At 41.6% G+C, this 27,804-nt stretch overlaps 1 protein-coding gene across 1 annotated transcript in view; it reads left to right on the forward strand.

Moving 5' to 3' along the window:
• The first annotated feature begins 1,032 nt into the window (after positions 1-1,032).
• Positions 1,033-27,804, forward strand: part of LOC147020317 (endothelin-1-like) — a 40,003-nt gene continuing 13,231 nt past the window's right edge. The window contains exons 1-2 of the mRNA XM_085895613.1: positions 1,033-1,312; positions 19,244-19,424. Of these exons, the coding sequence (XP_085751739.1) occupies positions 1,252-1,312; positions 19,244-19,424 (242 nt within the window). The 5' untranslated portion in view covers positions 1,033-1,251. The remainder of the gene's footprint in view (positions 1,313-19,243; positions 19,425-27,804) is intronic.

The following is a 27,804-nucleotide window of genomic DNA, read 5'->3' on the forward strand; positions in this document are numbered from 1 at the left end:
CACCAAGTTTCGGCCGAATCCGTCTAAAACTTTTTGAGATATCGTGCAATATATCATTTTTGGTCCTATCTCTCAATGGTGAAGAATCACTTTAAAAAACTCTAGTCGTTGGATCCGGATCCAGATCTTCACCAAAATTTAATCTCTTTGTCCTTGTCACACACCCATCCTGTCCACAAAATTTCGTCTGGATCCGTTCACAACTTTTTGCGATATCTTGCACAAAGACAAACAAACAGACAAACAACCAAACAAGAAGACGCCGTGCAGAGCACGACACTTGCAAAATCCATAAAACAAATTTGACCTCAAAAATAATTCGTGGTTGAACTTAATGAACAAATATGCAACTCCTCTTCAAATTTCAAGTGAATCAGATGAAAATTGACAATTTTAGAATCTTGGCCTATGTTGACCTTTAGGTCCATGTTGATCTCAAAAATAATTGGTGGTTAAATTTAGTGACCTGATATGAAAATCCTCTTCAAATTTCAAGTCAACGAGATGAAAATTGAGGATTTTAGAAATTTATACCACCTTAGTTGTTGACCTTGGGCCAATGTTGACCTTTTGGTCCATGTTGACCTCAAAAATCTACAAACGTAACCTTGGAAGGACGGACTCAAGTTGTTACCACTAGTAACGTTTTCTATTAAAGGCTGAACTTCGAGGCTTCGATTCCCCGCTTTACCTGTGATATGTACCACTTGTTCCACGAAGGGGAGTTATTAATGACCCCTTGGCGAATGAGACGGAGATGGAGACGGGGGGGGGGGTTGATTGAACCACTGACTGTTTTGTTTTGTCACGGACATCCATGTGCACAATTTGATCCGTGGCCAGCATGTGATTGTGTCAGGAAGGGGGGGGACTTACATACCCAAGGTTAAGAGACCCGGGAGGCACAATTGTGCTTTGCCCGGAGCAGACCAAACCAGATAGACATTCCTTGTACGAGTCAAAACACGACCGTGGTAGGCTGCGTGATATCAGAGTGAATACGGAGGAATGAGCAGGGCGGGGCTATGCGCCCAGGCTCACTCTCCATTTGGGAAATCCGAGTCGGAGGAGAGGGAGAGAAAAAGAAAACACGCACGCACCGGGGGTTCACCTCCCCGACGATCGTCAGGGGTCTCGGGGACTGGTGTTTGCTCTCCTCGTGGGAAAGTGCGTGCTGGAGACCAGAGCTGGATCACATGGCGTGAGACCGTGCTCCAAACATCTCGGGCTCCAGGCTCGGACTCGCGAGCCATGGCGAATTGTCTGATCGTCGGAGCTTTGCTGGCATTCATCCCAGCTGTGTGGAGGCAAGGTGAGCACAACGAGCCTGGGGGGCAGGACGGCCGGCTTCCTGCAGGTGGCCGCGCGCAGCGTCCTTTTTGAAAGTTTCTTGAAGTTTTCGTAACCGGTAAAGTTGTCCAAATCCAGTGTCTTCATAAACATGCGTTTTTTAATCGGCTTTCCTGCATTTTGTGCTTAATTTATAATGGCATTTGTAAGCTTGATAGCTGAACACCTTGCCAGGGCCGGATTTACTTGCATGTGGGCCCAAGGCCAAACCTTATCAGTGCCTCCCCCCCCCCCCCAAAAAAAAAATATATTATATATATATATATACAGGGGGCTGCAAAAGTAGGTATACAGTAAGGATTATACCAGTATTACAATAGTGGTGCTAGGATAAATGAGGGATTAATATGTTTATTATTGATATGTTTATTGTTGATATATTATTGATATGTTTATTATTGATATGTTATTATTGATATGTTTATTATTGGTATGTTATTATTGATATGTTATTATTGGTGTTATTATTGATGTTAATTATTGGTATGTTATTATTGATATGTTTATTATTATGTTTATTATTGATATGTTATTATTGATATGTTATTATTGGTATGTTATTATTGATATGTTTATTATTATTATGTTATTATTAATATGTTTATTATTGATATGTTTATTATTGGAATGTTATTATTGATATGTTTATTATTATGTTTATTATTGATATGTTATTATTATGTTTATTATTGGTATGTTATTATTGGTATGTTATTGTTGATATGTTTATTATTATGTTATTATTGATATGTTTATTATTGGTATGTTATTATTGATATGTTTATTATTGATATGTTATTATTGATATGTTTATTATTGGTATGTTATTATTGATATGTTTATTATTGGTATGTTTATATTGATATGTTTATTATCGATATGTTTATTATTGGTATGTTATTATTGACATGTTTATTATTATGTTTATTATTGATATGTTATTATTGATATGTTTATTATTATGTTATTTTAATGTTTATTATTGATATGTTTATTATTGGAATGTTATTATTGATGTTTATTATTGGTATGTTATTATTGATATGTTTATTATTGATATGTTTATTATTGGTATGTTATTATTGATATGTTGATTATTGGTATGTTATTATCGATATGTTATTATTGGTATGTTATTATTGATATGCTTGTATAATCAATAAAATACGTTTTGTGCACACGTTTTGTTTTTCATTACTGTATACCTACTTTTGTATATATATATATATATATATATATATATATATATATATATATATATATATATATATATATATATATATATATATATATATATATATATATATATATATATATATATATATATATATATATATATATATATATATATATATATATATATATATATATATATATATATATATATATATATATATATATATATATATATATATATATATATATATATATCGTAATATTGTGATTGGAGTTGTGCAGCTTTGGTTTCTTTTAGCTTTCTCTTTTGTGAGCCACTCATATATTTCTTGTTATGTGGGACGACATAATTAATCTATCTCAAGAGAATCCCCAAGATTCCAAGAATGATCTGGAAGCATAAAGTAATAATAAATTAGTTCAAGTCCAGTATAAGAGATACCAATATCACAAAATAAGAACACAAAAACACACGTGATATAACAATGAAGTCCACTAAATACAACACGTAATGTATATAATCTTCAGATAGATAGAGAGATAGATAAATAAATGGAGGGAAACGGGCATTTAAAAATGTACTGTTATATTTTTCGTTACCTTATTTTACTAATTTTACTATAGGGCCTACTAGCCTACTCCTTGGCCGATCAGAGAACCCACAAGTCCCCGGTGGGCCCCCAGTTACTGGTGGGCCCGAGGCCAATGGCCTATGTTGCCTATTGGAAAATCCGGCCCTGCACCTTGCTTTGCTTTGAACACGTAAATACTTTCTTACGGAGTGTAAAGTTACGGAACTTGTACAATGAGCGTTTACATTTCATGATGTGCGACTCGATGAAGTAACCGATGCGACCTCCCCCACCCTGATGCGTTTGTTATGTGCGTGATAGCAACACCGCAAAGGTAAACCTCCTGTAAAAGCACTGAAGTGTTTGCGAAGTAAATGAGGGAGTAAAGTACATGAAGAGCACACGCATTTGTAAGTGCAACATGTGGACGAGAGGTTCAAAAAGAGCATGTCCACAAACGCTCTGCAGTCTGTTCCTCCATTGGGAGTAAATTTACCCCTTCGCACGCATGGAACTCTCATGTCTTCATAAGATGACGGCTTTGAGGTGGCAAAAAGAAGTTTGTTCATCTTCCACTTCATTTCCTAACACGGCTGACGAGTCCGACTCTATCTTGACAGGCCTTCCCACAAAGGTCACATCTGTGGTCTCCAGTTGGTCGACTTTGGTTGGCACTCTGCTTCCTGTTGATATGCTTGGCGTGCAGTTAGTGGAACCAATTAACGTCATGGGTTCGTGTTCTGGCACAGAGCCCTTGCCACCAATTAACCCTGCCATTTGCCAGGGTCTCCCACTCATTTTTATTGATGGTCTTTCATGTCCGGTTTGCGGATATCTTTGAGGTGAAGGTTTGGGAAACTTGTTTGCTTCTTGGCATTCACTATTTTGCCATAAAACAGGTGTTTTAGTATGCGGCCATGTTAAATCATGTGCACATGACTGAGCAAGTGCAGTCGTCTCTGTTTGAGTAATGCAAGGACGCTTGGTATGTTGGGCTGGGAAAGGACATCTGTGTCAGTGATCTTGACTTCCCAAGTTATGCTTCGGATGTGGAATAAAAAAACGAAGGTGAGAACTGTTTAATTTCTTCTCTTGTCGGCTCTAGTCACTGACCTCCCAACGTGGAGTGTTGCCTCTTTATATTTATTACCGCATGCACGCTTAAACTTACCTCCTTGCACACATTAAAGGTTCACCCTCATGTGTGTGCTCAAAGTTGACCCCCACACACATGCACATTCAAAGGTGACCACCACTCGCATGCTCAAAGTTGATCCCCTGCACGCTGAGTTGAACACCCCACGCACATGCTCAGTTGACCCTCTCCATGAGCATGCTAAAATTTGACCACTGCATGCTCAAAGTTGATCCCCGAGCATACGCTCAAAGTTGACCACTGAGAGAACACTCAAGGCTGACACCTGCGGGCACACTCAAAATTGCCCCCCCCACCCCCACCCCTTCCCTGCAGGGATGCTCAAAGTTGACCACTGAGAGAACACTCAAGGCTGACACCTGCGGGCACACTCAAAGTTGCCCCCCCACCCCCACCCCTTCCCTGCAGGGATGCTCAAAGTTGATGGGCATGCTCAAAGTTCACCCCTGTGGGCACACTCAAGGTTGACCCCCTCACCCACACTCAAAATTCAGCCTCACATGCTCATTCAAGGTTTACCCCTATGCATGCACACTCAAGGTTGACTCCCTATGCATGCACACTCAAGGTTAACCCCCTGTGCATGCACACTCAAGGTTGACCCCCTATGCATACACACTCAAGGTTGACTCCATATGCATGCACACTCAAGGTTGACCTCTATGCATGCACACTCAAGGTTGACCCCTATGCATGCACACTCAAGGTTGACTCCCTATGCATACACACCCAGGGTTGACTCCCTATGCATGCACACTCAAGGTTGACCCCTATGTGTGCATTCAAATTTGATCCCCGCCCATGTGCACTCAAAGTTGTCCACCGTACGTGTGTGCTCAAAGTTGTCCCTCACATGTGTGTTCTCAAAGTTTACCCAAACACACATGTGCTCAAAGTTGTGACTCACATGTGTGTTCTCAAAGTTTACCCGAACCCACGTGTGCTCAGAGTTGTCCCTCACATGTGTGTTCTCAAAGTTTACCCCAACACGCATGTGCTCAAAGTTGACAACTGCATGCCTGCTCAAATGTGACTCCCATGAATGTGCTCAAATGTTGACCCCTGCATGAATACTCAAAGTTGGCTCATGCATGAGCATGCTCAAAGCTGACCCCCACATACTCGCTCAAACTAACCCCCACATGCTCGCTCAAAGCTGACCCCCACATGCTCTCTCAAAGCTGACCCCCACATGCTCGCTCAAAGCTGACCCCCACATGCTCTCTCAAAGCTGACCCCCACATGCTCGCTCAAAGCTGACCCCCACATGCTCGCTCAAAGCTGACCCCCACATGCTCGCTCAAAGTTGACCTCCAAATCCACGCTCAAAGTTGATCCCCACACGCACACTTAAAGTTGACTCCAATGCACACACTCAAAGCTGACCACCATGCACACACTGAAAGCTGATCATCATGCACACACTCAAAGCTGACAACCACACAATTGCTCAAAGTTGACCCCCCACTTTCAAAATTGACCCTTTAACGTGTACTCAAAGTTTAGCCATGCATGCACACTCAAAGGTGACCCCTACGCATGCATATTCAAGGTTGACCCCCGACACATGCACTCAAAGGGTTCCAAAGTCCTTCGTCCACTTCAGGAGGATATTTCCTTCCTTGTTCAGAGCACAGTCTCATACCATGCGAAACCAACAGCCTCCAGGAGGATATTTCCTTCCTCACAACTTTCCACTTCACTGAGATTGATCCCGTTGTCCCCTCGATTCCCAACTTGCTCTTCTTCATTCTATTTTTCTTTTCTGCATACCTCTTTAGAAGGTAAAAATGGTCCTTATCCTGACTCCTGGCTTCCTGCTTGCTTCGCCACTTCTTCGAGGCAGAAATTTGAAAGGCAAACGCAAATTGTGAAGGAGGGTTCACCTCCTTTTGTCCTTTTCCCTCTCTACCAGATACACCAGAATGCCAGCAATTGCTTGAATCAACACTATAGGAGAGCAGTTTGTCGATGTGTGTGTGTCACCATTTTTACTCAGATGGCTGAACGGACTTTTGTCAAACCTTCGGCAGTTTATCAGGAGTGTCCGGGAGTCTTTTCAGCAAAAAAGATTTTGGAAAATTTTGAAAAAAGAAAAGTTAATTTTTTTTATTGCTCGATAGTGCCGAAGCCTTTGTCGCAACAGTATGTGAAAGGTAATAATAAATTATCCCCAACCTCATTCCTTAGTGGGTGTAGGGAAGTGTTTTAGACCTCCCACAAAAAAATTTACAGGACAACACCAGGCACCTGCTAGTACCTTATAAAATAGTGCCTCCCACCAAAAAGCAATTTCCCTCCCCCCCCCATCCCCACCCCCGGTTATATCTTTGCCACCATAACCCTGTTCCAATGCTCCATGTTGGGCGCCTGAGTGCTGACATCATACCCTCATTTCTGGACACGTTTTGTACACAGCCTGCTCTCAAGTTGCATCGTAGACCTGGGCAAGGCTATCTTGCAACTCCCTGACATAGCTGTCCACTTGTCTGTACTCTTGTACCGAGCTCGCACACAGCATCTAGTCAATGGGTAGTCTGGAAAGCTGACCGAACATTAAGTGGAGAGGTGAATATCCAGTTGTGTCATGTCAACCACGAGATCAAGATGTTAATCCCATCTTCCTTTCTTGTAGTGGCAATGTCCCAAGCAAGTCCAACAAGGGACTGTTTAACTGCTCTGGAGCCCCAGCCTGCTGTAATTTTGGACTACTCCATTCCCAACATGTTGCACAATTCCTTGATGACAATTTACAAAACTTTTACCCTCTTCTGAATTTATACCCCTTGGGAACCCATAGTTCACTATAAACCTTTCCCAGAAGGTTCAACTGTGAGAAAACTTCCTCTCCTGTCGCAGTCAATCGTGTGGCCTAAAATGGAGTTCTCTCATTCCCTCTTCTTGTACAGACTTGAGTTTGTAAAGGCAGCGTTCTGGGCCCTGTTCTTTTTCTGGTTTTCATCAATGATCTCTCCGACTCACTGGAAAATCCTCTTTATCTCTGTGCTGATGACTCCACCCTCTGCCATATCGTCTGTCATCCCTCAGACTGGCAAGCAGCAGTTTCTTCACTTTCTGCAGATCAGGATAAAATCACATCCAACACGTGGAACATGTCTTTCAATCCTGACAAATCTCACACTCTCACTGTCTTTCCTAAAGGACTGTTTAGAACCCCCACCCCCTCTCCCCCCCCCCATCTCCTTTCTCAACAATCCTCTGGAAGAAGCCCTTTCATTCAAATTCTGTCTCACTATCTGCCATGATCTTTCCTGGGAAAGCCACATTTCCAACCTGGCCACCAAAGCCAGTCTCTGACTGGGAATCCTCAGTCGTACAAAGTCCTCCCTCAGACCTCCTGACAATGAACAATGCTTTCGTCCACAGCCTGATGGAGTACTACTCTCTCCTCTGTGCTGGTGCTCCTGCCTCTCACCTTTCTCGGCTTCATGCTGCAGAAACCAAGGCATTTTGGATCATTGCACTCTCCCGTGATGAGGCCGAGTCTTTGGGCCTCTCAGTCTCTCTCACCGCAGGCAGGTCGGTGGTCTTTCTGTCTTCTACCATCTCCTCTCCAGTCTCACCCCACCTGCTCTGTCTGCGATATGTCCCCCCCTCCCCCCCCACCCCCATATTTCCGCAGGGCGCTCAAGGTCTGCCAGCAACCCCCTTCTGGTAAAACTGCCAAAATCAGGAATCACTGCTCACCTTTACTCTTTCATTCCTCTTTTTCCCCACGTTTGGAATAAAGTCCCACACTCTATTCATTCCCATTCTTCCCTCCAGGTCTTCAAAACAGCCATTCACCACCACCTCTTATCGTCCCCCATCCAAATCCTCAATCTTTTCTACCCCCGTTAATCCACCCCAAATCCACCTCCTTCAAATTCCCTGCTTTCCTTCCTGAAAGTCCCTGTAATGTCCATCTTCTATTCCCCATGTTCCCCATCCCATCCCTCTCCCTTCCACAGATCTCCTGATGTCTCTGTTCCCCACTGTTTTGTCCTTCCCACTCCCTCCCCTCGTCTCATGCCCCCCTTGCTGTACGTTGTGTGTTAGCTCTCATACGAGCCTCGACAACGTATACAAAAAACCCCTCATATATTATCTCTCATGTGCCAAACACAGTCAACAGCTAATGGAAGTCGTTGATTGGCAACTGTATAGTTTCCCGATAAGTGTCTGGTCGTGTGCTCTATGAATGTGTTGTACAAGAGCATCTTTTGATTGGGGAAGGTTCTCAATGTTTGCCTTTATTTTCTGAAATAAGGTGTACCTGACTGTATGAATCGATGTTGCTTTCGTTATGGGGTCATGCAGTTTGCATATGAATTCCACTCAAGCAAATAGGGTATTCTCATCTGACAACTGTGCATCACCAAAATGTTGCAGGAGCTGTGCAGCATCCTTAAAAACCCTCCGCACAGATGTCCTCCCAATTCCTGCAAGCTGACTTGTCAAGAAAACAAAATAAAATGTTTGCTTATGATCTGCAAAGTGCCCGTCGACTATCTGCTCCATTCCCACCATGTTGCACAATTCCATCCCTGGAGGTGGTACAGGGAGGAGGAGGAGGAGGAGGGGCGTGTGGAATTATCTGTTCACTAAGAAATCGAATAAAGTTTACTTTGTTTTTTTAATCTAGATTCTAGAATCTTGGGAAATAAAATTCTTCCAGTTATCAGGAAGTCTAACATTCAGGTTGTCAATAATTCTGTGGCTGGGCCTTGATTTTTCCAGTGGGAGATTGCCATTTTCCACTCAATGAATGTTCACAGTACTTGCTAAACAATACTATATCCACCCTGATACAATTATTCTTCAAAATGGAGGTTATACTCTTCGTTGGCTGGCAGTATGGACACACATTCGCCTCTCAGCTGTCTACCCTGGTTCTAAATCTTAGCCCAACTATAAACTGTTTCACAGGCAAGGTGATTAATAGACATGTGTGTGCCGTCCCTTGGATGGGAGACTGGGTGTTCCACCTGCCAGCATTAGTTGGTGGACGTTAAAGATCCCGCAGTGTCCTTCTATCCCCGGCACTATGGCCAAATTCCATATTCCTGCTCTGACTTCCTAGGTCGAAGTGACGGCCCGTCCAGGCTTGAAGCCGAATAACTGCTTCGGCAGCACCGATGCTCTGCATAGGGCCTGGCATGTGATGATGATGATGATGATGATGATGATACTCTTCATAAAGGTATCACCCAGCTCACAAAATTGTGCACCAACAAGTTTTTTTTTTTCTATAACCTGAACTGGAGCCATTTAATTAATGTTCGTGCATGTTTGCATGTCAGAAACTGGCAAGACATTGTGTGACACACCTTCACCCATTTGTGCAGAATAACCCCAAGACATGCTTCATGTATTGCTCTCAATATTCCAGCAGTATTTGCAAATGAAAGGGTGGGGGGGGGGGGTACTGGATAGAGTTTCTGTTCCAATATGGAGCCAATGTCAACATCCCTTCCAGCCTCATTTGCAGTTAAAATCACGGTCTGCCGACACAGTAGGAGTTGCTATTTTTTTGGTTTGCCCGTGCCGACTATGACAGTGTGCAATGTGCATGTTTGCCATAGTTTTAGAATTGTTTTCAGGAAGACTGCTGTGAAAGTAGCTGATTTTCTCAAAAAGCCTTTTGACAAACTGAGATCCAAGCAATTTTGACTGTTTTACTGTTTCAACTTTGTGTTGCCCGATATCACATGTTGGACACCTTCTGGTAACATAGGCTCAGATTTGTTGAATTCAATGTTTGCAGCTTTCAGTTCATGAAATGTCAGTGGAAGTTTGAGATAGTGAGCTTATCCTCACTTTATGCTAATCTAAGGAGCTTGCTCATTTGGCATATTTTGATGGAATGCAGCTGGCTGTGCGACATGGAATGTCCTTCTTTCCATCCAGTATTTCTTAATTTACATCATTGTTGTTATCATGGCATCCCGTATATCCATTCAGGCAGGGTCACATGCATGAAATTGCTTGGAAAAACCACATTTCATGGTCTAAGTTTCACTACAATGCATCATGTGCAAAACAGACTCGTAACTAATTGAGTAGTCAGAGTTGTGCCAACTCCTTATAGCTTAGGTCGTATTGCTTGGTGCGCAGTCGCTCTAAGTCCTATATTGCTTGCTGTTTGTTTGTGACCTCGAGGTGCCAGGAACACAATACCTCGAGCTATACTCTGCAACTTGGTGTAAAAGTATTTTTCTTCAAAACTATCTTCATCATCGTCTGAACATAACAGCCTCAGTAATAGAAATAGACTGTCAGGGACAACATTTTCTGCATCTTCAAAATCAATCCTCCCAATAAAATAATGCCCTGACCAGTGTACTTCGGATGTCTGAATGCACCTTGACAGCTACACAGAACAACTAACTAAGGATCTCCATGTCCATCAGATGTTTCAATAGAGGCCTGTTCCATGATGTTTTCCTCTCTTGGCTCCACTGCTTGTTCCAATGAATGCTTGTATTGCAACCCCAGTTGAGATGGAAGGGAACAGCAAAAGAGACTCCTTTTGGCTCAGCTTTACAAGTTAAACCCTTTTCAAAAGACACCTTTTTTACATTGTCCTTTAATTTCTTGCTCCTGTACACACCTGGTTGGAGTCAAAAGCCTGAGAGTAGCTCACACTACCTGTCCCACATAATATCAGTATATCTCACCCCTTGCTAAACTTCTCCTCAGGTCTTCCATGGTATTATTAAAATGCACGCTGTATCATCTGGCTGCTCATTTGTCATCCGTTTCTCCAGAAGACCTTTTCACAAATGATATTTTCCTTCAGCAGCAAGTGATTAAATTATTTCAGTGATTCTAAACCTCATTCTGCCTACAGCAAACATTTATCTTTTTAGATATTGTACAGTTTATTTGTTGATTATTCATCTTGGCAGAAGATTCATTTATTCCAATCAACTGGGATGATCAACTGACTGTCCAAGAGGTCGACACTTGCACTTCAATGTGAGCATCTTTAGTCGATGCTGATTGTGATGATGATGATGATGATGATGATGATGATGATGATGATGATGATGATGATGATGATGATGATGGTGTACCCTGTTCAAAACGTTTCTTCAAATGTCGAATGTGGCCCTTGTGTGTGAATGCAGAGTAACATTGTGTATGCCACTTCACTCTACTGGTGTCTTCATTGATGTTGATTGACCGGAAACGGTGTGTTTCTACATACTCCACATCATGACACTTGAGCCTGTCCTTGACAGTCTTTGAACTTATTTAGTCCATCTGGAGTTGCACTGTGAGGTTGTTTTCCCTTTCCCGCTCTTCAGGGAGGCATGGAAGTCCCTTTACCCCCTCCCCAGTAAAACATTTGTTCTTAAACTATTTTAATATACAGGTCTCATTGTACAGTGCAGGACTTAGAATAATTTATCAGTCATTGTACCTGTATGATGGAGCACATACAGAAATGAGTTATGAATTATGTTGAAACAATTTTTCCAAATGAACTTTTTTATCCATACCTGAAGAGATCAGACTAAACGCTGTTAGAGTTGAAGGAGGTTACATGTCAGGAATACCTGAAAAAACAAGTACAAATCAAATCAAATTCAAAATTCACTGGTTGAACAAGTATTCAGCCCCGAAGGTCAGTACTGGGTGGAAGCACCTTTTGTAGCATTGACTGCTACGAGTCTTTTTGGGGAGGATAGGTCTCTACCAGCTTTGCACAGTGACATGGTGAAATACTTACACATTCTTCGGGTGAGAATTGCTCTAGTTCTGCCAAGTTTGATTGGGATTGTCGATGGGGTGCAATCTTCAAGTCTCACCACAAATGTTCAATTGGGTACAAGTCAGGACTTCTACTGGGCCACTCAAAAACATGTATTATCTTCTTATTCAGACACTCCAGTGTGGCTTCAGCTTTATGCTTCGGATCATTGTCCTCCTGAAATGTGAATCTCTGACCCAGTTTGGGATTCATGGGCTGACTCAAGCAGGTTTTCATCAAAGATTCTCCTGTACTTTTCACTGCCAATTGTCCCTTATATCCTGACAAGCTTGCCAGTCCCTGCTGATGAAAAGCAGCCCCTTAACACTATGCTGCCACCACCATACGGTTGACAGTCAGGATGGTGTTGACTGGGTGATGTGCAGTGTTAGGCTTGTGCCGGATGTAAGGCTTTGAAGTTGGACCACAAAGTTCTATTTTTCTCTCGTCTGACCACAAAACTTTTCTCCACATGCTGCAGTATCATGAAGTTGCTTTTTCACAAACTCCATATTTTCCACAAAGTTTTTAGGTGTGTCATTTTCAGTAATGGCTTCTTTCATGCCACACGCCATACACCAGCTTTGTGAAGGGAATGGTATATTGTTGATTGATGGACACTGACCTTCTTACACTGCTGTTGAGCCTTGCAGAGTTTTCAGTCATTGTTGGATTTACAGTGACATCCCGAACCAGTTTCCTGCTTGACTGACTGCTGAGTTTGGATGGGCGACCTCATGTGGGTAGAGTCTGGGTGGTATGATACATCTTCCATTTCTTAATGATGGATTTCACCGTACTCAAAGGGATAAGTGACTTTGAAATCTTCACCTAACCCTTTCCTGAATGGTGCTTCTTTACCACTTTATGTTTGACTTCTTGTGAAAGATCCTTGGACTTTATGTTTGCCTTGTTGGTTGATCAAGCGAGTTTGCACCTTATAACTCCTTAAATAAGTGGGGGAGTTTAATTTTTCAGTTAAACCACTGATTACATACAGGTGAAACTTATTATACTTATTTTTTAACCTTTCAAACAAATAATTTGCTCCTGAAGTGATTTAAAGTTAATTAGGCAAGGGATTTGAATACTTATGTAACTGAGAATCATCTGATTTTCTCTGTTCATCTAAATTATTCACATTTATCTGCATTTTTATATCACCACCTTTATAACAACCTGTATCACTTTGGAGTAGTTTGTGAAGACTCCATATGCTTTTCATTTAATTGAAAGCATCATGAAATAAGCTCAGTTAATGTCAAAATGTGAAAACTTTGGAGGGGGGTGAATACTTTTGCAGGCCACCGTATCATTGTGGAAGGCTTATTGCTGTTGTCGGGTTTGTTTCTACAATGAGCACCCCCAATTTTTAATGGTAACACAGAGTTTATTAAACCCCCAGGAGTACTAAACCAACATTTAAGAAAAAATAAATTTCTTCCTGCACTCTCAATTTCCAAACTGTACCAATTTCCAAGCTGGATCTCGTAGCCGGCTGGGACTTTCTGAATGAAAGTTTACAACGATAATGGGAATAGTAAGTATACGTGGTTGACATAATTTAGTTTGACCTTCACCTCACTTTTGAGGCGCCATTTTAACTTTTTAATGGTATAATACCTAATGATAACCATTTTAACTTTTTTCCCCATAACTCAGCGAAGGATTGTGGCATACTCACGTTCGTATGTAATTAATAGACTATTTAATTCATAGATATACTCATGTTGCAATTGTATGTATTTAATAGACGTACTTCTGTTACATTGCATAATTAACAGATATACTCACATTTCAATAGTACAGTATATAATGGGCTGACAGGATGGCTTAGACTAGAGGTACACACACTCGTCTCTAAGCTATCTCGCCTAGGTTTGAATCCTGACCCAGACATAAACTGTTGTCCTGGTGCTGCACAGCCAGTGTGATTCATCAACGTGTGTGTTGTCCCTCAGCTGGATGTTAAATGGGAATCCCATCTGCCAGCATTCATTGGCAGACGTTAAAGATCCTATGGTGTCCCTCATGAAGAGTAGGTGAGCTATCGCCGGCACCATGGCTAAATTCCAATTTTTTGCCATCATGAGCAGAAGACATTATATCAGCGGTACAGCCACACCTTCAGCCAATGATGCTACCCTGCAGTCTTGTGTTGTATACAAGAGAAATAAAAAGTACATAATTAATAGACATATTCCAACAGTAAGTAATTAATAAATGCACTCGCATTTCAATAGTATGTAATTAGATGTATGCACGTTCCAATGGTATTTAATGTACGAACTCAGGTTTCAATAGTACGTAATTAATGGACGTACTCACGTTCCAGTAGTACTTAATGAATAGATGTACTCACGTTTCAATCATACGCAGTCAATAGACATACTCACATTTCAATATTACATAATTAGTAGACATACTCACATAGTGGGGCAACTTAGCTAAATATAGCATAACAATTGTGCATTTTGTGAGGAAAGTACCAAATTTGGCACACTAGTAGCCTATCATATTATGAACAAACTTGGATATTGGGCCATCTTAAAATTTTTGATGGCAGTGGAAATGGCTGCCACAGCCATCAGCGGCTGAATTTGAGATGGCCCAATATCCAAATCTGTTCATAATATGGTAGGCTACTAGTGTGCCAAATTTGGTGCTTTCCTCACAAAATGCACAATTGTTATGCCATGTTGCCCCACTAACATTCCAATGTCACATAATAAGTTGATGCAATAGCATTTCAATAGTACGTACTTAGTAGACATACTCACATTATGTGTGGACAGACAGACAGACAAACAGACAAGCAAGAAAAATGTCATGCATAGCATGATACTTGCAAAATCCAATTAAACAATAGTTGCCATGGAAATAACAGAAAATTGTTAATTTCGAAAATTTGACCTTTCAAGTGTTTGACATTATCGAATGTTCTGCAAAACACATTTGACTGATCCATGTTCTAATTGTGGCTTGCTAAATGTTTTACAAATTTCTGATGACCGAGACCTTTGACTAATTTTGACCAAATTTGACTCACATACGCTACACATACGTACAAATAGGCTGCATAAGTTTCAATTTGATATCTTGAAAAAGTATTCACAGATGGCAATAATAATTTCACAAAAAGTTATATTTGATTATAATGGGGGTGAAATTGTTGTCATGGAAACTGTTGACATGTCAAAATGGCTAAATCATCGATCGTTCTGATTTTTGGTCAAACAATCCTGTGACACAATATGCAAATCATGTTCGAATTTCAAGTTAATAGGATGAAAGTTAATGATTTTGTGACCTTAACCTTTCACCTTTTGACCTCAAAGAATAGGCTTCAGTGACCCAATATGCAAACCTATTCAAATTTAATCATTTGGATGAAAATTGATCATTCTACGCCACTTTGACCTTTGGACCTCAAAAAATATGCTTCTAGGTTTTGATTGGTGAACCAACTCAGTGACCCAGTATGAAAATTCTGTTGAAACAAGCAGTGTACCCACCCTCCAGGTGGGTGAAGAGTGTGCATTACTTGCTGAAAAAAGTAGTCTGGATATTGCAAGAAGACTCTATGGATGTTTGTGTGGTGTACGTCGAAAGGGGTCTAACGTGTCGAAAGGCCTATAAGTTTAAGGTGTCGAAGGGGTATAAAAGGTGTAAATGTCTAAAGGGTCTAAGTGTTCCCAAGGGTCTTAAGGGGTCTAAAGGGCATTTATTTTAAAAATTGTAGTTAGCGTCTAAGGGTATAAAGGATCTAAAGGGGATTAATGGGTCTAACGGGTATTCTCCAATAGTATTTAGGGATCTAAGGGGTCTATCGGGTTTAAAGGGTGTAAAGAGGGTCTATAAAAGGTCAAAGGGTTGTTGTTCCATATGCAGCCTGTGGCTGTTAGTTGTATCATTTCTGGAAGTGTGGCTATGATGCAGTGCCCCTGTTACCAGTAAGCTGGTACTCATTTTGCTGAACTCAGAAGGTTGACAGTCAACCCACCTGATGTTCTTTCAATGGCTTTGATGGGGTCTCAAACTCAAGACCCAAAGATTTCAAGCCAGCCACCTTAACTGTTAAGCGAACACCCGGCTTAGTTCAAAGGGTGTAAAGGTCTTAAGGAGTCTTAAAAGGCCTAAAAGTGTCTTAAGGGGTTTAAAGGGTCGATGGATCTAAAAAGTACGTTCAAATAGTACATAATTAATAGACGCACTTACGGTCCAACTCACATTCAAACAGTGTGTAATTAAGAGACAAACTGATGTGGGTCGACTGAGGTTTCACCTCGATGAGGATTCACTGAACACCCCTGTTTTTCGGTTTTATATTTGTACATATCAAATCAATCTGATGAAAATTGACTATTTAGTGACCTTTACCTGTTTGACCTCAAAAACAATAGGCTTCTATCTTGTAACTTATTCTTCATTAGTATGCAGCGCAACGCTGCAGGGTGGCATCATTGGCTGTGCCGCTGATGCAATGTCCTCTGCTGGTTAGGGCAAGTATTTGGAATTTGACCGTGGTGCCAGCGAGAGTTCACCTACTCTTAGCGAAGGACACAATAGGACCTTTAACATCCACCAACAAATGCCAGCAGACATCTATTTAACACCCATCCTGCCTGTGAAACACCAAGATGACAGTTTATAGCTGGGTCAGGATTCGAACCCAGGCTAGCAGCTTAGAGGTGAGTGTGCACAACTCGAGGAGTCTAGGCCATCCCGTCAGCCCAGCTTGTGACTACCGCTACCAGTTGGTTAAGTTTTGTGAAGATTGGAGTAAAATTGTGATCTGTAGGTGATTGACATACAGACAAACAGACAAACAAGAAAGATGTTGTGCATAGCACAATAGTTGCGAAATACATACAAAATAGTTTCCATGGAAACAGCAATTTGGCAATTTCGAAAATTTCACCTGCCAAGTGTTTTACATGATCGATTGCTATGCATAACAAATTTGGCTGATACATTTTATAATCATGGCTTAACAGGCACGTTTCAGACAGCCTTGACCTTGACCTTTGACTAATTTCGACCAAATTTTACTCACATGGACTACACAATGTACAAGTACGTTTCACATGTTTAAATTTGATATCTTGAAAAATTATTGAGGTATGGAAAAAAAAGTCAAATCACATTTGATTATAATGGGGGTGAAATTGGTGTCTTGAAAACCGTTGACATGTCAAAACCACTAAATGAATCATTCTGATTTCTGGTGAACCAATTCATTGACCCAATTTGCAAATTATGGTCAATATCAATAGGTTGAAAATTGACTATTTTAACTGTCCTTGACCTTTGACATCACAAACAATGGACTTCAGTGATCCAATATACAAAGCCTGCTCTATTTTCAAGACAATCAGATGCAAATTGATTTATGTGACCTTGACCATTTGACCTAATAAAAAACAATAGGCTTCTAGTTTTTGGTTGGTGAACCAATTCAGCGAGTTTTGTGTAGATCTGAGTAAAAATTTGACCTGTAGATGATTGGCATACGCAGACAGCAATTCAAATCTTCGATTTCACAAGTAACAAACTAACAGGCAGACAGACGAACACAGGTGCAATACCCTCTCGGCTGGAGAGAGTAAAAATAGGACCATTCATCATGAAGTCACTCAACCCCCCCCTCCCCAACCCCCCCCCCCCTTGACCCTGATTTTTTTTAATGCCGTGAACAAACTTTGCTACATCATGGGTTGTGGTCAAGTTTCATTGAAATTGTGCCTGTAGTTTCAGAGAGGAGAGAAAATACTGATTTTGGGGGGTCAAAAGCCCCCCATAGACCCCTTAAATGAGTGCAGATTTTGATGCAGTCGATGAACTTTGGTACATCACGGGTGATGAAGGTTGTGGTCAAGTTTCATCAAAATTGTGTGTAGTTTTGGAGAAGAGAACAAATATCTATTTTGAGGTGGTCAACCCTCCCCCCCACCCAACTCCCACAGACACCCTTAATGAGTGCATATTTTGATGCGGTCAATCAACCTTTGTTAGGCATCAGATATGAAGATTGTGGCCAAGTTTCAACAAAACTATGTTTGGTTCAAACGATAATGATTGAAGTGTTTATGGACTGACTGAATGACTGACTCACTCACTCACTCTCACTTACTTAACTACAGACACTGCTTAATCATGTAAGCTCATTGGAGCTAATGAGCTATCTCACTGGAGATCACATAAGTTCAAGTGAGCTAATAATAATAATGGAATAATAATAATTTAACAAAATTATTGATTTTCTTCTCCATATTCTCATAATGAAGCTTTGTTGAAAATTTAATAACAGCAGCTCAAATGGTAAAACAGTTACGGCCCGGACAGACACACAAACACATACACACGTGATTGCAAAACCCCGGCTTCCGATGCCTGGGGGGACGGGTTAATCAGCTTGACGTAATGCTTGGTGGCCATATTGGATTGTTGACCCAACAATCTGCTTCTGAAGGTGACAATATGGTTGGCTATAAACTATAGGGTATGTTTTAAGTAATTTATCATCATGAATTGCTTTTGACCCTGGTGTTGAGCAAACTCAAATTCTTAGACCTTTTTGGAGAACTGCCTCAAGTCTATGGTCCATTATGACACCTGTTTCCCTTCCTTTCTGCCCAGTTTCACTTTTGCATTTGTAAAAATGCAAAAATAAATAATATCTGGAAGGTGCATTGTCCAATTTATCATCGTCATCGTTTCAATTTATATGTAAGTGTGAAATGCTGACTTGCTCCAGATCTGTGTGCCACCATTCAAATCAGTCTGACCTTAATACATCTCAGACAATTAGCAATTATCAAAGGGAATCATTCGGATTATTTACATTGTTGGCAATTTGGATTAAATCATCCAGATTACAAACCTGTCTGCTTAGCGACATGGCTCGAAGGCACAGCAATGGCAGTGAGGTACCAAGAAGGATGAAAGAGTTAGTCGGACTATGATTGATCATCTTTCCGATTGTTTGTGACGCCCAAGACAACTGCATTCTACGAGAAGCCGTCGGTTTTGTAAAAATGTAAAAACAAAGAACCTTGATGATTTTTGAATGATTTAGGCATGAAATGTCAAACAGTCTGAGTTGGTTATTTTCATTGTCCTCAGACTTTCCAGAGCAGCATCCAAGTAAAAAAAAAAGTCAGAAACACAGCACTGCTGGGTAGTTTGAAGGCCATGCAATGAACACCCTCATGTGTGATGTCGCACCAGGTCACGCGAATGAGATGGAGCTGCGCAGCAGTTCACATAAAGCAGTGGAGTTGGCAGTCCGTTCGTCTAGCATGCCCGGGTTGAACCACTGGAGGGTCAAACGCTGTTCCTGCTTTTCTCTTGGTGATGAAGAGTGCTTTTACTATTGCCACTTGGGAATCGTCTGGATAAAAGCACCAAGGTATGAGTACAGCTCCAGATGTAACTTTTCACGAGGGGAAACTTGACCTGGAATGACCCCCAAATGACGATAAATCCCAAGTTGCCACCTTGAAAAATTTGCATATTCAGTCTTGCTCTTGCATATTGGAAGATGACATTCAATTTAAGATCAACAAATTACCAATAGAATGCTGTTTTGCTGACTGTTTCATGACAATGGGATGTACAGTGTTGGCTTAATGGTTCGGGAAGTGCGCTTGGGATCCTGGGATCCTGAGTTCAAATCCCCCTCGGCTGTTGAATTAATACCAGGTGGGGTTTAACTCTGCCTCTCATCCTTCTGAGGTCGGCAAAATGAGTGCCAGCTTGCTGGTATCCTGTGTTGGAGTGGCGACCTGTCCAGGATTGTACCCAATAGCCAAGGAGACTGCTTCGGCAGCAACGACGCTCTGCACAGAGTATGGTCCCAATGGATGGATGGATGTACATTGCCAATTACTGCAGGGAACTACAAGTCATATTTTGAATCCTACAGAGGTGGGAAAGTGAGCGTGTTGCTCCTCTCCAACCACACGTGCAAAAGAATCCCCTTCCAAAACCCTGGGTCTGACCCTGATAAACAATGGTCACAATGACCAGGCTAAAGACAATGATCTTTTTGTTTAAAAACAAAAACAAAAAAACATACGATCTGCAATGGAGAGCAAATTTTAAAATATATAATATTTATTACTATGCTTGTATATACTGTATAATTCTTGCAGAGTAGTGGGGCAACTTAGCTAAATATAGCATAACAATTGTGCATTTTATGAAGAAAGTACCAAATTTGGCACACTAGTAGCCTATCATATTATGAACAGATTTGGATATTGGGCCATCTCAAATTCAGCCGCTGATGGCTGTGGCAGCCATTTTCCACTGCCATCAAAAATTTGAGATGGCCCAATATCCAAATCTGTTCATAATATGATAGGCTACTAGTGTGCCAAATTTGGTGCTTTTCTCACAAAAGGCACAATTGTTATGCTAAGTTGCCCCACTAGAGGGAATTGAACCACATTCATCCATCCACAGCTTCAAGCAAGTGGTGCACCACAGTCTCATGCCATTCAAAATCTTCTCCACTTTATTAATCCTACCTTATATATATCTCCCCCTCTCCCTCTCTCCCTCTCTCCCCCTCTCCCCCTCCCTCTCCCTCTCCCTCTCTCTCCTCCTTTCCTTTTCATCCATTCCATTACTTGTTTTTCCATAAGTGGCACCAATAACACATTTTCAGTACATTACCTTTTTTTGTTGTTTTGTTTACCCCTGGATTGGCTGATCCTTCCATGTGCCTTGATATTGGATAGGAAAAAAAAATTGAGGTTTTCCAAAAGTAATTGATCTCAGGCTGTTGGAGGAGCTTCTATTTAAATCATATGAAAAAGGGATTGGTTGAGTACATGAGACATTCTGTCTTATCTTGGCTAGAGTCTGCAGTCATGCCATTTGAGGTGAGGGATGGGATGGAGGGGGAGCACACACCACAGACAGACTTGACAAGGCACCACACTGCTTAGAACGAAGGAAACAATCTGGAGAGTTCAGCCTTGATTATTTCAAGACGGTGTTTTCTGGCATGGCTCAGGATGGACACATACCTGTTGCTTTCTAATGTAAAAGGTCTCATCTCCTTCAACCACTCCTCGTAGCTTAGTTTAACGAGGCCTGGAATGAATCTAGTAATTCGATGCTGACCTCTCAATATTGCAGCTGTATCCTTCCTCAGATGTCATGACCAAAACTGTACACAATATTCCAGATAAGGCCTCAATAAATTCCTATACAATGTTAAAACGACCTCTTTTGATTTATAATTTATTCCCCTATGAATACAACATTAAACCCTATTATCTTTTCCTATAGCTGTCTGGCACTGTGCTGTCTGCTTACCTCCCCGTATATCTATTACCACCTCCAGATCCTTCTCCTGTGTGACACTCTAAGACTGCCCTTTGCATCATGTCATCCTTATTTTCATGACTCTTACCCATGCACCTTACATTTATTTTTGTTAAACTGCATCTGCCAATCTATTACCCAATCTATGAAAGTAAATACAGTCGACTTTCCTGAATCTATTCACCCCCTCCGCACCCCCCCCCCCCACCTCTCTGCTGTCAACTCTACCTCCAAGCTTTGTGTTATCTGCAAATTTGGAAAGTCGACTCTTAACACTATTGTCCAAATCATTGTCCAAATCATTTATATTAATAAGAAGAACGGTCCTCGTCATGATCCCGGAGGCACTCCAGTCCTGAGAACCTTCCAGCATGACATTTTCCAATCCAAAGCTCCTCTTTGCTTCCTATGACTAAGCCTATTTCTCATCCAGTTAGCTTCCCGACCAGCTACGCCACAAGCCCTCGCCTTAGGTAACAGCCACCTCCATGATATCTTATCATATGCCATCTGAAAGTCCAGATACACTACAACAACTACATTTCCCTCATACATCCATTCAGAAACTGCTTCATTGAACTGCAATAAATGTCAAACGTGAACTCCCTTTGGTGAATTTGTGCTCACGACCTTGAATTGGTTTGTATTTATTTAAACAAGCTGAAGAGCCCATCTACAGTTCAGGAACTTAAGTACTGTTATTAATAAACAGCTCATATAACCATGTTCATTGATAACAGCATTATTTCATGAGTTTCAAATTATAATACAGTGGCTGAAGGAGGGAGACTGTTACGTGAAATTTAGGGAGGAGGTGAGACAGGCGTTGGATGGTGGTAAAGATGGGTGGGATGATTGGGCAACTACAGCAGAAGTGGTGAGGGAGATAGCTAGGAAGGTACTTGGTGTGACATCTGGACAGAGGAAGGAAGATAAGGAGACTTGGTGGTGGAACGAGGAAGTACAGGAAAGTATAAGGAAGAAGGGGTTGGCGAAAAAGAAGTGGGATAGTCAGAGAGATGAAGAAAGTAGGCAGCAGTACAAGGAGTGGCGGCGAAAGGCAAAAAGAGAGGTGGCAAAGGCCAAGGAAAAGGCATATGACGAGCTGTATGAGAAGTTGGATACAAAAGAAGGGGAAAAGGATTTATACCGATTGGCAAGACAGAGGGACCGAGCTGGGAAGGATGTGCTGCAGGTTCGGGTGATAAAGGACGCAAATGGGAATGTGCTGACGAGCGAGGAGAGTGTGTTGAGAAGGTGGATGGAGTACTTTGAGGAGCTGATGAATGAAGAAAATGAGAGAGAGAGAAGGTTGGAAGAGGTGGAGATAGTGAATCAGGACGTGGGGTGGATCAGTAAGGATGAAGTGAGGACTGCTATGAAGAGGATGAAAAGTGGAAAGGCGGTTGGCCCAGATGGTATACCAGTGGAGGCATGGAAGTGCTTGGGAGAGATGGCAGTGGGGTTGTTAACCAGATTGTTTAATAAAGTCTTGGAAAGTGAGAGGATGCCGGAGGAGTGGAGATTAAGTGTACTGGTTCCGATTTTCAAGAATAAGGGTGATGTGCAGAGCTGTGGAAATTACAGAGGGATAAAGTTGTTAAGCCACACCATGAAGGTGTGGGAAAGAGTAGTGGAAGCGAGGTTGAGAGGAGAGGTGATGATCTGTGAGCAGCAATATGGGTTTATGCCAGGAAAGAGCACCACTGATGCGATGTTTGCTTTGAGAATGTTGATGGAGAAGTATAGGGAAGGCCAGAAGGAGTTACATTGTGTGTTTGTGGATTTAGAGAAAGCTTATGATAGGGTGCCAAGAGAGGAGTTGTGGCATTGTATGAGGAAGTCGGGAGTGGTGGAGAAGTATGTGAGGATCGTGCAGGATATGAATGAGGACAGTGTGACAGCGGTGAGGTGTGCGGTAGGAATGACGGACCGGTTTAAGGTTAAAGTGGGATTGCACCAAGGATCGACTCTGAGCCCTTTCCTGTTTGCAATGGTGATGGACAGGTTGACGGATGAGATCAGACTGGAGTCTCCATGGACAATGATGTTCGTGGATGACATCATGATCTGTAGGGAGCAGGCTGAGGCGAGCCTCGAGAGGTGGAGGTATGCACTGGAGAGAAGGGGAATGATAGTCAGTCGGAGTAAGACGGAATACATGTGCGTAAATGAGAGGGAGGGTGGTGGTATGGTGCGGTTGTAAGGAGTTGAGGTGGGAAAGGTGGATTGGTTTAAATACTTGGGATCAACTGTCCAAAGTAACGGAGAGTGTGGTAGAGAAGTGAAAAAGAGAGTGCAGGCAGGATGGAGTGGGTGGAGAAGAGTTGCAGGAGTGATTTGTGACAGAAGGGTAGTTGCAAGAGTGAAGGGGAAAGTATATAAGACGGTAGTGAGACCAGCTATGTTGTATGGTTTGGAGGTGGTGGCACTAACAAAAAAACAGGAAGCGGAGCTGGAGGTGGCAGAGTTAAAGATGCTGCAATTCTCGTTGGGAGTGACGAGGATGGATAGGATAAGAAATGAGTATATTGGAGGGACAGCGCAGGTAGGACGGTTTGGAGACAAAGTGAGAGAGGCGAGATTGAGATGGTCTGGACATGTGCACAGGAGGGAAGCGGAGTGTATCGGGAGAAGGATGTTGAGGATGGAGCCGCCAGGCAGGAGGAGAAGAGGAAGGCCAAAGAAGAGGTTCATGGATACGGTGAGGGCGGACATGCGGGTGGTTGGAGTGTCAATGGAAGATGTGGAGGATAGAGCGAAATGGAGACGGTTGATCCGCTGTGGTGACCCCTAATGGGAGCTAGCCTGAAGAAGAAGAAGAGAAGAAGAAGAAGAGAAGAAGAAGAAGAAGAAGAAGAAGAAGAAGAAGAAGAAGAGAAGAAGAAGAAGAAGAAGAAGAAGAAGAAGAGAAGAAGACATACAGTGGCCTGCAAAAAGTATTCACCCCCCTCCAAAATTCACATTTTAATGCTCCCTGAGCTTATTACCTCCACCACCGAAGGTGAAGGAGGTTATGTTTTCACCCCTCTCTGTCTGTTTGTTTGGCTGTTTGTCTGTGTGCAGGATATCTCAAAAAGTTGTTGACAGATCTGGATGAAATTTGGTGGGCAGGTTAGGTGTGTGACAAGGACGAGCTGATTAGATTTTGGTGAAGATCCGGATGCGGATCCGAGAATTTTTTAAGTGATTCCTCACCATTGAGAACTCAGGCTAAACTCATATATAGCATGGTATCTCAAAAAGTTGTGGACAGATTCATTTGAAACTTGGTGAACACGTTGGGTGTGTGACAAGGCAGAATTGATTCGAGTTCGGTGAAGATCTGAATCCGGATCTGGTTATGAGAATGATTTAATTTGTACTTTTTAAAGTGATTCTTTACCATTGAGAGATAGGGCCAAAACGACATATATCATGATATTTCAAAAATTTATTCGGCCCGATATGTTCTCATGGATTTGGCATTATGTGGCAGAGGTATGCGCTCTTCCGATTTCCCTTCAAGATTACTGATGCTTTCAAATCAAACTTAATACATAGAATCTTCACAAACTCTTCCAGATTGATAAAACTAAATAATGTAGATAAAATGTGAATATGTTGGAGTAACAGGGAAAATCAGATGATTCTCAGTTGCATAAGTATTCAAACGATTTGCCAAATCAACCCTAAATCACTTCATGAGCTAATTGTTTGTTTGAAAGATTACAAAATAAGTGTAATAGGTTTCACCTATATGTAATCAGTGGCTTAACTGAAAAATTAAGCTCCCCACACTAATCGAAGGAGTTTTAAGGTGAAACTCATTTTGTCAAACAACAAGGCAAACATAAAGACCAAGGAGCTTTCCAAGAGAAGTCAGACATTAAGTGGTGGAGAAGCACCATTCAGGAGAAGGTTATGGGAATATTTCAAAGTCACTCATTGTCCCTTTGAGTACAGTGAAATCCATCATTAAGAAGTGGAAGATGTATCATACCACTCAGACTCTTCTCAGATCAGGTCGTCCATCTAAACTCAGCAACTGGGCAAGGAAGAAACTGGTTCGGGATGTCACTGTAAATTGAACAATGCTTTTGAAAGATCTGCAAAGCTCTATGTCTGAGATGGGGGTCAGCATTCATCAATCAACAATATCCCATTCCTTTCACAGAGCTGGTCTCTATGGACAGGTGGTAAGGAAGAAGCCATGACTGAAAAAGATGCATATAAAAATCTCATAGTGAGTTTGCGAAAAAGCATCTTCATGAGACTGCAGACATGTGGAGAAATGTTTTGTGGTCAGACGAAACAAAATTGAACTTTTTGGTCGAAATTCAAAGCATTACATCTTGCGCAAACCAAACACTCCACATCACCCAGTCAACACCATCCCTACTGTCAACTATGGAAGTGGCAGCATCATGTTATGGGGCTGATTTTCATCAGCAGGGACTGGCAAGCTTGTCAGTAAAGAGAGGACAATGGATGGTGCAAAGTACAGGGGAATTCTTGATGAAAACCTTGTCAGCCATGAATCTGAAACTTGTGAGGAGATTCGCATTTCAGCAGGACAGTGATGTGAAGCACAAATCTCAAGCCACACTGGAGTGGCTGAAAAAGATGAAAAGAAATGTTCTTGAGTGGCCCAGTCAAAGTTCTGACTTGAACCCAATTGAACATTTATGGCAAGACTTGAAGATTGCAGTCCATCGACGATCCCAATCAAACTTGGAAGAACTAGAGCAATTTTCACATGAAGAATGGGTAGAGAATGGGTGAAGATTTCACTATCTCACTGTGCAAAGCTGGTAGAGACCTACCCAAAAAGACTCATTGCAGTCATTGTTGAAAAAAGTGCTTCCACCAAGTACTGACCGAAGGGGCTGAATACTTTTGCAGCCAGTGAATTTTGATTTGTACATGTTTTTTGTGGGTATTCCTGATGTGTAAGCTCCGACAACTGCAAGTGTTTAGATTGATGTCTGCAGTTAGCAATAAAAAAAATAGTTTGGAAAAATTGTTTCTACATAATTCATAATCATCTAAATGTGGCATTATTGGGAGTGGGTGAACACATATGCAGGCAACTGTTTGTCTTTACAATTGAATTATTGCTTCAGTTTTCCATCCACTTCTGCGTAGCACACACACCACCGGGAGGTGCTATTTCGGATACATACATACATACATACATACATACATACATACATACATACATACATACATACTAGCTGCATTATTTATTGAAATGGTTCCTCATCTGCTCCCAAGTTGTCTCCAACATCTTCCCCACAAATGAAGTTACACTAACAGGTCTATAGTTCCCCAATTCTTCTCTGGATCCTTTCTTAAATAACAGTGTTACATTTGCTACTCTCCAATCCTCTGGTACCTGTCCTGACTCCAATGAGCTGTAAAAGATATCCCCCAACACCATGCTTATCTACTCTGCCACCTCCCTCAAAACTCTCAAGTGCATATTATCTGAAACGGGAGCTTTATCTTGCCTCAGCTTTCCTTGCTGATTCTTAACTCTGTACAATGCACAATTTTATCTTGAACATTACCCCTTTCTCTAATTGCAATTGCTGATTGCACTCCTGCGAGCTTGTCCTAATCTCAAGCCTTCCAACTCATCCACATTTTGCACATATGTTGTATGTATGTATGTATGTATATGTATGTCCGCTCTTTATCCATTGTTTGGACAGCTGGCCCAACGCCACCAACAATTGTAACATGAAAAACAATCATACATCTGCTATTTTAGTAAGCCTAAGACATCTTCGGAAGTGTCATATTCATAATCGCCATGCCCTCCTGACAAGTTTTCCCTTCTATGTAAAACAATGTCAGCGACTGTTGAAAGGATCATCAAATATTGAAAGGTTGGAGTCAGCAACTTGGTGTTGACTTAGCATTTAGGGTGGTTTGCTTGCGATATTAGAGTCCTGAGTTTGAGCCCCTGTTGCTCATTGAATTAACACCAGGTGGGGTTGACTCAGCATATGTATGTATGTGGAATTTGTTAATTCAAACAATGGTTGGCAAGCGATAGCTATGTCGAAATTAGACAAATGAACACAGTTGTTTTCTGAGCATGGTTTTTTAGCAGTTAGAATTACTGCTAAGTTCAATTCTGGAGCTTAAGTTTTGTAATTTGGCTTATTTTAAGAGATTTAAGGTTATGGCATGTGCGGAAATGAAATAAAGCCATGAACGCTGGCATTGCCGGGCATTTATAAGCATTGCAATGTAACCGGTGATTCATAGCTATGGTAAACAGGCATTCGATAATTTCAGAGAGGAAAGTGAAAAAAAACAAAAACTTTATAGTGAAGAAATCGTTATGGCCTGTTCCAAGTCAGGGCATGGTTGAGCAGGCCAAAAATCATGGCGGCTTCAGACCCCAGAGAATTAACCCAGGATACACCTTAAGTCCCTAGAGAGCGAGGTGGCCGAGGAAG

This window comes from Eptatretus burgeri, chromosome 9, assembly GCF_056783735.1.
Source record: "Eptatretus burgeri isolate ZD-2024b chromosome 9, Ebu_testis_v1, whole genome shotgun sequence".
Lineage (NCBI taxonomy): Eukaryota > Metazoa > Chordata > Myxini > Myxiniformes > Myxinidae > Eptatretus > Eptatretus burgeri.